The 13219-nt window shown below is 45.4% G+C and overlaps 1 protein-coding gene across 1 annotated transcript in view; it reads right to left on the minus strand.

Moving 5' to 3' along the window:
- MAN1C1 (mannosidase, alpha, class 1C, member 1) overlaps positions 1-13219 on the minus strand; it is a 41921-nt gene that overhangs the window by 16521 nt on the left and 12181 nt on the right. Inside the window, exons 2-3 of the mRNA XM_009332123.1 lie at positions 2870-2985; positions 578-658 (exon numbers count right to left, since the gene is read on the minus strand). Coding sequence (XP_009330398.1) covers positions 578-658; positions 2870-2985 — 197 coding nt within the window. The remainder of the gene's footprint in view (positions 1-577; positions 659-2869; positions 2986-13219) is intronic.

Consider the following 13219-nt stretch of genomic DNA (forward strand, 5'->3'; position numbering starts at 1 on the left):
CTGGCTGTCCCCTGCTGGGCAAGGGGACATTTTGTGGAGCTGTATCGCTTTGTCACATGAGTTGGCAGGATACAGGTACCCTGCCCTGGCAGTTTGCCACCCTCCTTCCCTGTACCCCATGGTACTTTATCTTAGAAACTACTGCTACAGAGAGACTGTCCAGGTAGAGTTTGGAGCACCTGCCACTAATCAGTTGCCCTCCTTAGTCCGAGGCAGAATCTGCAATGATGTTTGATGAAATATTGCCTATGTTTAGAATACAAAGGACCAAGTACAAAGACAAAGATCACTGCAAATGGCATTTCACTGGGGAGCAATGTGTCCAACCGAAAACATGTCTTGCTAGAATTGCCCACAGGAGAAAAGATCTTTGCAAATGAGCCATGCACAGTGTGTGCAAGGTAATTATGCGAGACTTAATTAAAAGAACATTAGTGGCATTTCGATATTCATAAAAACGATAGGTTTAGCCTGTTGTTATGGAGGGATTATCTGATGCTCAGAGAAAAGCTGCTGGAGAACCCTTTCAGTTCATTATTGGTGACTGTGTGAGACATGCAGAGCTGCTGAAACAAACCTCTTCTCCAGTTAAGTAGTATGCGGCCAACAGTCCTCCAATATAGCGGATATTCACCTCAAACAAGGATGCTTCTCCGTTCTGAAAATACATAATGATATACTTGACTGTAAAGTCTGCACGCACAAATGGCAGCTAAGGGGAACAGATTGTAGGCAGATACTTAGGTCTCCCAGTCCTCACCCACAGTGTAACACAGCTTTTTGTCTAAGATCTCACAGCACCTTATTTGGTCTACAGTGACAGGTGGAGCCTGAAGGGAAGAGAAACACCCAAACTGCCCATTTATCACCAGCTGACAATATGTAAATCAGTTAGGGCAGATGTATTGTCCATCCATCCAACCCTGTCTTGGGTTATGCCTTGCAAAAAGCTGTGAGTTAGTTTAGGGCAAAAATTTGCCCCTTGAAATGTTTTATTTAAAAAGAAAGTTGTACGGCGACATGGAAAAATTACTTTCTCCATTTTCTTGTGAACAGGGCACTGCATTAGATAGATGTAATGCACCTCCTGCATTAGGTAGATATTTTCTGTCATTCAAAGACTCACCCCAGTCTGCAGGCTCAGAGAGGACCACAGCCCACAGGGTGCCTGTCACGGGCATGCTTATGGAGAGGCAAACTGCATGATGTCCATGTGCCCCACCACCACAGACAGCAGACACAGACGGATATGGTTCACTGAATTGCTCAAGAACCCACTCACCTGGAACAAGTTTTGCTCTACCTACTCAGCTGATGATCAGCAAATGTCAAAACGATTGCATTCAAAATGTGCCTTTAAAAAATGCATGCTCCTGGCCGTTGAATCTGCATGATAAACGATTCCTACTCTCATGCAAATGCATAAAGCCAAAAACCAGAAAGATCTTCCACCAACACAGCACTTTCAGTGAGCAAAGGGGCACTTGAACCTCTGCACTAGCCTGCCCTTTCCAAATACCTGCAGGTTACAAATCAGGGCAAGTGCTTTCTTGAGATGATGACTGAAATTGCATGAGACAGATCACGGCACCCAGTTTCAAACTGAGCTTGTGGGCCTTGGAATCCCTGCCTCACTTTTCTGGACTATTAGAGCTCCTTGTACAGAGCCAATTTTTAATTAATTTCCCTCCTTCTCTCCCTCTGTTGTGCTTTCTGACTCCACCAATCAATCCATAGCATTCATTCTTGTCTTTGCAGATCAATCTATTCTGCAGGCCAAGATTAAAAGCTTTTATGAAATCCAGATAAATTATCTCCCAGTTGATTTTGTCCCTTGTTTATCGATTCAGTAATGTACTGAGAGCATTCACCAAATTTATCAGATGTGGTCTTCCTTTTATGAATATATGAATGCCAGTCGTGCCCTCCCAAATTATGCTTTTCTATAAAGGCAGCTGCATGCATTGTTCCCAAGGGGAGAACCATTTTTCACAACAGACAACTAGGCTGGCATTAAAAAAATAAAAGTTTGAACTGCACTCTGGTTTTAACATTCTCTGTACGCCACTGATGAGATCCCATCAGCTCTCCCACGAGAAATACAAGAGCTGGCTTGGAGACCAATAGTCAGAGCTATAGCAAGGGGCCCTGGCCACAAAGTGAGATAAAGGACAGCATCCTTCATTTGATAGCACTGCAAGGCATGTGTTGCACCCAGAGTCCCAGCAAGTCTAACACTAGCTCTAAGAAGCAGTGGCTAGGAAAACTTCAGGGGCCACAGAGAGAGCGTATCCCTGGCCATTTTTATAGATGATACCCTTCCTTTCTAATCGAGGTTCACTATGTGCTCCCACTTTGCTGCCAAGGTGCCACGCTCCCACTGCACAAGTCCCAGCAGTGACACACCAACAAAGGGCCCGGTCAAGGAGATCAGCGTTTTCAATCTTAATCTATAGCGTGTAAAAAGAAAAATTGTCTTATCACAGGCAGACATTTAACTGAGATGAAACCGAACTTGTTCTTTGATGAGTAAAACTTCCTTGGAGTATCTAACAATTACAGCTGTTTTTATAACACAGACCAAAACACAAAGAACATTAAACACTGAATCTCATTTTTAGCCAGACACTGTGAGTCTGATCTGGTGGCCCCTGGCTGGAACCCTGTGCCATGTATAGGCAGAAGATGAGATGAATCATCACAGTAGTCCCTTTGGCCTTAAAAAAACAAATCAGAGTTGGGTGGTTTCTTCCCCCACAGACTTCATAGGTCCCCTCCCCAAATGATTCTTAGAGAAGACTGTGATCAGAACTGGCCAAACACACAGTGTTTCTGTGACACAGACAGGCATTCCCAGTGACTGACTCACCACATTCAAGTCAAAGCTCTTCTCCACCCACTTCTTTGCTTCTTGGAATTCCTCCTCGAGTTCCATGATATACAGAGTATCTAAGGCATCTACTACCGTAGCTCCTCGAAGGCCTCCTGCATTGCAAACAGAACAGTGCGATGAAGCCCCATTCATGCAGTCGTCTTTAGCTCAAAATCAATCCGCAGGAGCTGGGACAGGCAGCAGCTTCCAGTCCCAACACTGGGGATGTCAGGATGGGATCCACACTGGCCATGGTCTAGGCTGAGATCTTCTAACAGGAGTAGTGAGCTCTGCTACTCAAAATGGGTTGTTTTGGAGAGGCCCACTTTTCAAAGGCCTGACACTTCTGAAAAAAATACCTGCAAAACAACTCAAGGTCCACACTTTAAGCCACCAGTCATGACTGCAAGCCTTAGCCTTGTTTTCCAGTTCTTGTCTTGGCCAAAGTGGTTAGGCAATTCGACCCTTAATCTTTGTTCAGCTGTAAAGCTAAATTCAGCCTCTTTCTAACTCAGTTACAAGCATAACCCTCTTCTAAGTGAGGGAAGAGAATTTTATTTTTATTGTGCAAGAGCATCCAAGACAGGACTTTGATCATTCTGTCCATGGTGCAGTGTCGTTATCTGGGGCACAAAGTACTTTTGCACCGTGCCATGACCCAGGGTTTCCCACTTACCAGCATATATACAAAACACAGCCTCATGTGGCAGCAGAGAGACCAAAAACTAATCTCAATTAATCTTGAACAGAGAGTGGGTGACTTTAGGGACAGCTCCCTTCCTTTGGCTAACAGAACTGTCCCTGTGAGCATGCTCACCATTCTCCAGCAGACGGCAATGGGACACATGCAGATGAAGCAAATGCCAACCAAGTACTTGGATCAACCATGTCATTCACGTAAAAAAAAAAGCATGCTAAGCGTTGTCTTACGCAAATGGACTATGGGAGAACTTCCAGTGAGACAGAATGACGTGGCATGCCATGCCAAGAAAACTACACAGGGTGCGTAGGCAGACAATCTTGTAGCAGTTGAGATCAAATGAGACTAGAGATGTTAACAACTCTGAGTTTGGAACATCTCAGTGCTAGAGTTTTATTTCTGTTAGGGTTCCCTAAAATTATTCCTAGCACGGGAAAGCGGAGGGTATGAAGCACATTGTGACTCAAAACCCTTTGTGCTTTAATTACAAAGGCCATCACTTTCCTGGGTAACGCAGCAAACACAAATCCTCACGTGGAGGATTCCAGTTTGGAATCATCATCAGTCATCTCTCTGCGGATGTAACACACCAGGGACACGGGCGTGAAGCTGCCTCTATATTGCCGTCAGCAAGCTGCATGTGCAGGCCCGCACGCACACACTCCTCAGTTGCAGCCACGTTCCTACCCACCCCCTGACAGTCAGACCTCTTGGAGTCTCTGGCAGCAAATGGCAGCAAAGATGCTTGGATGAGGTTCAGGTTTCATTTCTGCAGGAGAAACTGCTTGTATCGGCTCTGTCCCTATCATCTGCCTTTCCAGTGTAACCACAAAGACTCACATACACTGCCTATGCCCAGGGGTTTTCCCGAGACATATTTCTATTTGGCTCAGGTCAGTTCCTTCTTCTCAGTAACAGACTTTAAAATACTACCCCAAATTCCCCCAGTTCTCCCAGCCTTTCATCACATGCTCAGATTGGCTTGACACTTTTGTAATACCTTCAGTGTTACTTCAATTCTAGTTCTGCTTAAGAGAGGAAAACCCAGCTGGATGCACCGTCGAGGAACTACTGCAGAGGGGAGAAGAAGGCAAAGGTGAGTCTTGTGTCATGAACCTGAAGACTTTGGTCTTTTCTTATTAGGGGAAAAAAGCGACCGTGTCTGATGTACATCATACCCTTTCCCCAGAGAAGTGCTCAGATCCACCAATTTCATGCAGGGCTCATTTATGCTTTCAGCATTCCTCTCCCGTAAGAAACGCATCCTGCCTTATTTTGTTGATGTTACAAGATTGCAGTTTTGACACTTTTCAGCCAGTCAGCACATCATTGCTTTAATAAAAACTCAACCAAGACTTTACTGCTCAACTACAGATTGCTGGCTTTCGGATGCTGTCTGCATCAAAAACAGGGGCTGTGGAAAAGGGATGAAGGCAGTAGAGACAACCTCTAGAAATCCATTTATTCCTGCAGGCTTGAGAAATGATCATCTAACTGGAGCTATCTCCGAGAGTGCAACAGATGGAGTCAAACAGCCACTAGATCAACTGGTGGATTCTAAAAAACAACGAGCTGATGTTTGTATGGCGTGTTTTCCAAAAGCAGTGACCATGAAAAACAACATCATCGCAGTCAGAGTTGCTTTTATCAACCTTAACGATTCCTCAATATTAATGATTATGTGATTTTTATACACTTCCCTATTAGCAAGGAGAGACACATCAGCTCAGAGCTACACGGACACAGGCAAAACATTTTAAAAAGAGAAGGAAGGGCAATGCTGCCTGAGGCACAGCCCATTACTGTGATATTCTGAGAGCAACACTAACAGGCTTGATTTAATTTGATGATATAATCCACAAAGCCTTTCATAATCTGCAGAGAGACAATGAGAAATGTTGGATTTGCTCAAACTAAACAGAGACAAAGGGACAATAAAGTTACAAATTTCTGGGATGATTAATTGAAGTGAAAAATATTGCTTGAATTTACAGAGCCTTTTATGTTTTTAGCAAGTAAGGCCTTTAAATACCTGAAATGCATCGGGGATTAGGAACATGCTCGGATCTTCGCTAAAGCATAGCTTGGAGTTACTTAGCTTTCCTCCCCTGTATTTGACAAAGTGGAGGGCAAACCTTGCTTCCCCGCTGGTTTGTCTTTGTGTCATTTTAAACATTTGTTTTAAATATTCCCCTAAACACACTGTATCTGAAGAACCGCAGGCTGTGTGTTTTGTACAAGGGTCTTGTTGACGTTTTCCTTCTTCTGCACCAGCTTTGAAGCAATTGCAAAATGCATGGCTGACTTTTTTTCCTGCAGCTAACAGAGTCTATCGCAATACCAAGAGCTACCATGTCGGCTTCAGCCATCTCATGAGAATGATAAAAAAGAACCTCCTTCCTCTTCACAACCATGCAGAGAGCAAACCCAGGCGTCAGGATTCCACTGCTGTGTCTCTGTCATGTGCCAGGACAGTGAGGACATCTAAGAAGGACTCTGACACCCCTTTGCACACTGGCACGTTACTTCTTCGCTACAGGAGCATCTTCATTCCTTCCTGCTCAGACTTTGCTTCATCAGACCATGACAGAGCTCGTGATACAATGTCCAATGGCTCCGATTATACTCAGCTGTCAAAAGACGGTGCTATACATACCCTAGCATGTTTGTTGCAATATATATCCACCCATTTATAAAGGTGGTGATATCTGCTTGACATGCTGCTTATTTTGAGAGATGTTAAAAAATAATCACCTTTCCAGATCTACACATTATAATGTGAGGGATGTAATCAAAGGGGAAGCAGCTTCAAAGGGAAAAGGAATCAAAACCCACTCTGTCACTTTTGACTCTTGCTGACACTCCCCTCTCTAAATTACTGGTTTCAGCCTCATTGTACTCTCTCTGAGGGAGTTTTAAAGTAGAAACCAAGAAACCCTCAAAAGAAACCCTTCTGAAAGCACCCAGAAATGGTAGCAATGACTTCTAAGCAGGGCTCCATGTCTGAGATTCTACCTGTCTCCACAAATCTAAGGCCCTGTGTGCTATGAAAAGCCCCCCTGATCCTGCAGCAAAACTGGCTTGGAGTGGAGATAGACCTCGCTCAGGAGAGGCAAGGTCACTTCACTGATGGCCAAAAGGGAAGGTGTGTCTATTGGACACAGCTCTGGGATCCACACCAGCTCTTACACTGCCCAGTGAGAGCCCATGGCCATTCTGAACAGGAAAGAGGAACCCTCCACTGGGACCAGTGGGAAGAACTGGGACCTCAGGCAGAACACAGGGATGCATGTCTAGGGGGATTTCTAACTGAAGGACTTCATGGCAGCTCTTGTGACAGCAAGTGGCAGGGTCTCTGCCTGGAGTTTCATCTGTGAGAGAACAGCAGCACACCAGAAGCAGCAGCTCATGGTAGCAATACAAAGGTTCATCTCTTCTTGAGCTGAAGGAGTGCCTGTACCACCCCGTCCCAAGCCACAGTGTATTTACTCTTTTGTGCCTGAGAAGAATGGAGACATCCATGTAGGCAACAAGGCTGCTCTGTTCCTACTTCCACCCACCCAGAGGAACAAGCATCCACCAGCTCGCTTGTGAACACTGCCACAGAAATCACTAACAAACGTTACATTAATTAACATAATGCTTGTGAAAGGTGCTGAATGGAGCACTCCATGCAGAGGAGATGGCATTGTACGCGCACAACACCCCCACGGCCTCAGTGGGAATGTCCTTTAATGCCAGTCTGGAGGAACAAAACCATTCAAGTGATACGGTGTCAGAAGGGCCTTCATGGGCATTAATAGTAGTGCTATCTCTAGAAACCACAGATAAAGCCCAATAGCAGCTTGTTCTAGTCTGGGGTAGATAATCTGCATAGAAGGGCTCACACTCTTCTCCTACCCCTGACTCATCCCTGCTGCCTGCTAGCTTAGGGGTTCGTTAAAGCCACTTGCAGCAAGAGTTTGTAAGACAAAATACAATTCCAAAGGCTCATTAGGAGGTTTAATGTGTGTTCACTGGGCCAGAGGGGGAACACTTTGGAAGACATATGCCAATCTCAACAACCAAAGAAACTAACAGGTACAAAAGTCTGCCAAGGCTACTGCAGCACCGACCCGGGAGCCACCAGGCAGGCTCCTTCTGCCAGGTGAGGGGCAACCCTCTCTGAACCCGCTGCAGAGCACAGGGCAGAAGAGAAGAGCTGCCACTGCAGCCTGGGGCTCCTCTGACCCCAACACAAAGATCTGTATCAACTATGAGCCTACAGACTACAGCCAAGAAGTGGCAGGCGTGTGGTCCCGATCACAAGCTGAACAAGGACTGTAAAGGGTGAAAAGCTCCAAGTCAGGCGAGTGGGGAACCTACGAGTAACAGATGGGGCCCCCTGGCACATGCACAAGATTCACCCATTTGCACGTGTTGCATGGCCCTGCTCTCCTTCAGCATCCCGGCAAGCCAGTGTGTGGAGGAGAAAAGGGAACAGCTTTCTTCTCAACGTATAGTTTAAAGGGAGGCCACGAGGGCTGATCAAAGGTGGAGAATATCTACCCTACCACCTGCCAAACATGTAAGGGCTAATTGAGGCTTGAAAAGCAATGCAAAGCACCAAGCAGGCACTGAGTATAATTGTGGTAACAACCAGAACTGCTGCTGCATCTGTGAACTTCCTTTTAGCTACCCATTATCTGCAAATCAAACCCACCAATTCAGGCAGAAACAGGCCAATCAAACATAGCAGCATCAGGTACACAACAGAAACTGCACGTTTGATCATTAGTAGAGCAGTAAGAGTTTACATCTGATTTGCTGAAGCTTTCATAAGCCACCAATTCCACATGTGAAATTTAACTGATGTGAACACTTTGCACCTGCTCACATTTACAACCCAGGTTTGCCTGGGAACAACAAGGGATGGCCACAGGTTTTATTGGGCTAGAACATTGATCCAGGCATTGCTCACGCAGCACAGTTGAGCTCCCCCATTAGAAAGGGCCCAGAGGACAGGATTACATTTTTTAGGAAATAAGATGATCTACTGAGCAAAAGACATAGTCTTCACCCCAAAGAATTGTCTTTTATCAGGAGACTGTGACATTATCCTGGGTTTAGCTCTCCTTCAGTCTCTGTGGGAGCTACACAGAACAGAAGACAGTCACATCAGAGAAAGCCACAACTTTTCATACAGCTTCTTGCAGCCAAAGTAAAACCTTCAGCTTGAAAGAACCCCTGCCTCCACCCTCTCTCTGCACCCTGCAGGCAGACAATAGCAAGCTGAGATGCACAGTTCTAGGTAGATTTCTCTTAACAGCAATTACATGACTGAGGAGTGAGCAGGGACTGAAGGAAAGGACAAACATTAGGAAAGGAAAGGGAAAAGGGACAGAACCAGACTATGAAGAAAGAAAAATGAAAAACAAAGAGACTGCAGAGCACTTGCAAGAGCATCCAGGATATTTTCAATGCGTTCCCTTGACACCAGAAGATAGATTGTGACTTTTGCTGTGCTCAGAAAATGGTCTGTCTTCCCCTGCTCTGCTCCTGCTCTATCAGTTCAAACTGCTGAAGTGTTGCCCATAACAGAGGAAATCTATCAGCCTTCTGGGCCATGGAGCCTCAGGCTCATGCCGTCTTTTCAACCTATCCAGCTGCCGTTGAAACAAAGCCCCATCACACTCCTTCTAGTGGGAACTGGGCCTGGGGTCTGTCAGCTGCTCTAATAAGGTGTCAGTGACTCACTGACAAGAGCAGAGACAATAGTTAGGCAACAGAGTGACTCACTGGTAACAACGCATGATTCATTTACCTTCATCCTACCTCAGAGGGTTTGCATTAAGTAGGATGCAGAATAGCAGGCCCAAAGAGAAGGGACAGCCAGTACAGCAGTTTGCATTTCAGGACCAATCTCCAGAATCTCATAAGACACCCTCGCACGCTTGCACAGGTGAGCCAAGCCCTCGCTCTTCCTTCTGGCTTCTCCAGCTCCATTCCTACAAAGTCCAACCAGCTCTCCTACCTGATAGGTATCACTCTTCAGTTGCATTTTTGGGGATCAAAAGGCACCCCTTTGTCAAAATCAGTTTTGTGGTTTTTTTTGGGGGGGGAGGATTTGCTTTGTGTTGGTTTTTTTTTTTTTTTGTGTGTTAGAAGTTACTCAGGCTCTAGGAAGCAATGTTGGCCAAAATGAAATACCTCCTTGGGGTGAGGTATTTACAGGCTAGGGATCTACCTGTTCAAGTCCTTTTGCTACCAGACTTAGCACACAGACCCACACTTGCTTCTCCCAACGGCTAAACAAGTGGCCTAACCCCAGGACATATTCAGCTTCCATAGCTCAGCAAATGTTTGATTTTCTAGACAAAGTGGAGCAGCTGTGATGGGAGGGACAGAGAGAGTCGCCTTCCCTCACTCCCCTATTCCCAAAATAGCCAATTTGGAGTATCACAGGCCAGATACGAGACTTGAAGGGCTCCCAGCTGCAAGCCTGTCCCTTGAGAGTCTTTAGAAAAGCTGTGAAAGTGATGCTTCAGCAAGTGAGTAGCTAAGAGTGGGGTCTTTAATAGCCCTCTTCCTCAGGAAGGAGAAATGCCTTTTACCAACAGCTTTGCTTACTCCCACAGCCACTCTGTGTCTGGGGAGCCACTAAACACGATGGCTTGCAGGTGTGTGACCTAAAGGTCGGCTGCCCTGCTCCAAAGCCCAAATGGCACATGCATGACATGCAATGAGGCAGTTTCCCTGTCACAACTCTCACCAGCTTTGCTATCTAGGTGCAAGGAGCAATGATGAATTTAGCGTGTGCCTAGACACATTGCCTTTGCAACGCTGGAAATGGTGCAAGGATTCCCAAGGAATCCCAAGGAGACAGAAATACCTTCACCAGCTTTTCAACACTATCTCCCTGATGTCAGGGTTTAGCTCGAATAAAATTCTTCTTTGTGCGATATCACCCGCATTTAGAGAGCCACGTAGCCCTGCTGTTGCTATTACGCTGCTGTTATGAATTGTCTGTCACAGAGACGGATGGAAGCCCAAACTAACCTCACCAACACACCTATTCAGCAGGCAGTGCCAAAGCACTAGAGCAAGAGAGAGGTTAAGGAATATCATCTCTAATGTCACGGAGACCAAGACCCAGGGGGCCTGGCCCTGCCATTTGGCAAGCAATCCTTTATGAAGTTTCTCAGTGAACAGAAACCAAATCCTTCATTTTCAACACAGCCATTTAAAAAATCTGTACAGTAATGCATTGTGCCAATGCTTAAAATGAACAGCACAAGTCATTAGGAGGCTATCATACTTAATCTTGCATATAGCAGGACTGTTTAAATGCTCCAGAACAGAGAATTTCAAATAGTTTTTTTGCTAATTTTAATAACCAAGTTTACAATTGAAAGGCAAGAGCGAAAGGGGGAGGAATTTAGATCAGCGCAATGTAAACCTAGATCAAAAATGAAAGGTCTTGACTCCCACTGTTCTTATGTCAAATCATATTTGTCAAAACAAAAATTAGTGCCGAAATCTTGTTTGGAATAAAAATTAGGATGCAGTTTCTATGAAACATGATGAACTTGTTAACTGTTGAGGCACAAAAGACTCCAGTTGTTACTGGTTATTTATCTTCACCTCTTGGGGTACAGGCGACGCAGGGCAAAACAAGAACTGAAAACACTGACATCCCTTCTTCTGGTTATGCTGGTGCTGAGGCTTCAAAAGATTGAACTGGCTTTGATTAAAATCAGTGCCTTGTTAAAACAGGAGTTTGAAAAGCAACCATCTCTGAGTGCTGCTTTTCTTGTTCTTTTTGGTTCTTTTTCTCATTGATATTGCTTGGAGACCAGACTGAACTTTTGACATTTATCCAGAGATTTGTGCGAGAAGCCTGGGAGCTGGCCGAGACCACGTCACCAGACAGCTTCTGGGTGGTGGCACACTGTCGACTTCTGGGGGAAATCTACACAGAGACTTTTTCCACAGCTCAGGATTATCTTGGCAACAAAGTAAACTGTGAAAAATCACTGCACAGTTTCTTGAAAAATCTGCTTTGCAGTGAAGATTTGCCAATCCTCTCTGTGGAGCGCTCTGGGTCAGGCAGAACAAGTGGTTGGGAGCCTGGAACTCCTGAGATAGGATCTGGGTTTAGGCCAGAGCTCCCTGCCCAGTCTGGGCCTTAGTTTCTTCTGCCAGCAAAAAAGCAGGAGGCATTTTCCTCCAAGTTTAAAAAGAAAAAGAGTTTAAATAAAGATAATGTGCTGGTTAGAGAAATAAAAAGATTTCAAACTCCACATTCAGGGAAAGCGATGCAGCGTGCTGACCGAAGTTTTAGCCTGTTCTACTCAGTACCAGTTACAGCAAGACAAGAAATGAGTCAGTAGACAGCAAGGCACACGCTGCCCCTCTGACGCTAAGCAAACAGACCCTTGTGTACTGGCCTGTTCCCCAGTCAGCTGCTGCCTCGCCATCTCTGTTGATCACATTAGTTTATCCACCATCATCTGACCCAGCATTTCTGTCTCTGCTCATCCTAAGCACCTTGCACTAGCCATTCATCTTCCCTCTGGAATGGCACTGCTGGCCATGCAAAAACACTCCCACCAGTTTATTTTTTAACTTTTCCTTTCATAATTGTCCTCTAGCATGGAAACCTTGCACTAGGTATCAGTACTGGAAGATAAAATCCAGTTCCAGAAGATATTCTCAAGTAGAAAGACAATCTGCTCACGTTACAAGTAGAATCAAGCCAGTTGTCAGTGATCTCTAGGACAGGGCTGGTACTATTTGTTCAGCTGACATATATTAAACAGAAAATCCAAATGAAACTAGCAAACAGGTTACAGGCCTTTTCAGGAAGAAAGAAAATTTCTCAGTTAAGTCTTCACAATTGTCTCGTTACAACCCGGTCCACCAGCTGCCTGTGAACGGTACCTACATACTGCAGATGAAGCCTGCAAAGCCAACACCACCAGACCTGAGTTACAGCCTTGCCACTGTGTCTTATTTATTGAGGTTTTTGTCTGCGAACCTGATAGCTGTAACACACAGTAACTTTATTCCCTTTATGTAAGGTAAACTAAACAAATTACATCTGAGCAACAAGGTAGCAGTAGAGAGAGATAAAGGGGACAAAAAAGTAGTCCAAGAATTAGAAGAGATCTATTTCTTTTCTTATCAGCACATTCTCCTGCAGACTGAAAAAAAAAAGTCCATTAGCTTTTGAGCAACCTCATTTTTCTTTGGTTTCCAAATAAACCACTACACCTACCCTTCAGGGACTTCATCAGAAAACACTTCATATCCAAGGTTATTTTACTGTCTTCTTCATATTAATCTTCCTCACTCTCCTCTCCAGATATTGGTCAAAAGGTCACAGCTGAAATACTCTCCACCCCACGCATGCTCCCCTGATGTACAGAGCAGGGGGTGACTACGCAGAAGAGCAGAACCCACCTCGCAGAGCCCTGGGCCTCCAGCAGCTCACTGGCAGCTCCACTGAGCAACATGCCATGGGCAGCCCTGTCCTCTGCTCCCCTGCCAAGCTCAGCTGTGAGCAGTCATCGATGGAGAGTCTTGGGGCAACACGCTGGGCACTGCCGTGGCTCCCAGCTCACTAACCACACTAGTTCTGCTTGGCTTCAGTTTCTGCCTCTCCC

This window comes from Pygoscelis adeliae, unplaced genomic scaffold, assembly GCF_000699105.1.
Source record: "Pygoscelis adeliae isolate BGI_AS28 unplaced genomic scaffold, ASM69910v1 Scaffold359, whole genome shotgun sequence".
In the NCBI taxonomy this organism is placed as follows: domain Eukaryota; kingdom Metazoa; phylum Chordata; class Aves; order Sphenisciformes; family Spheniscidae; genus Pygoscelis; species Pygoscelis adeliae.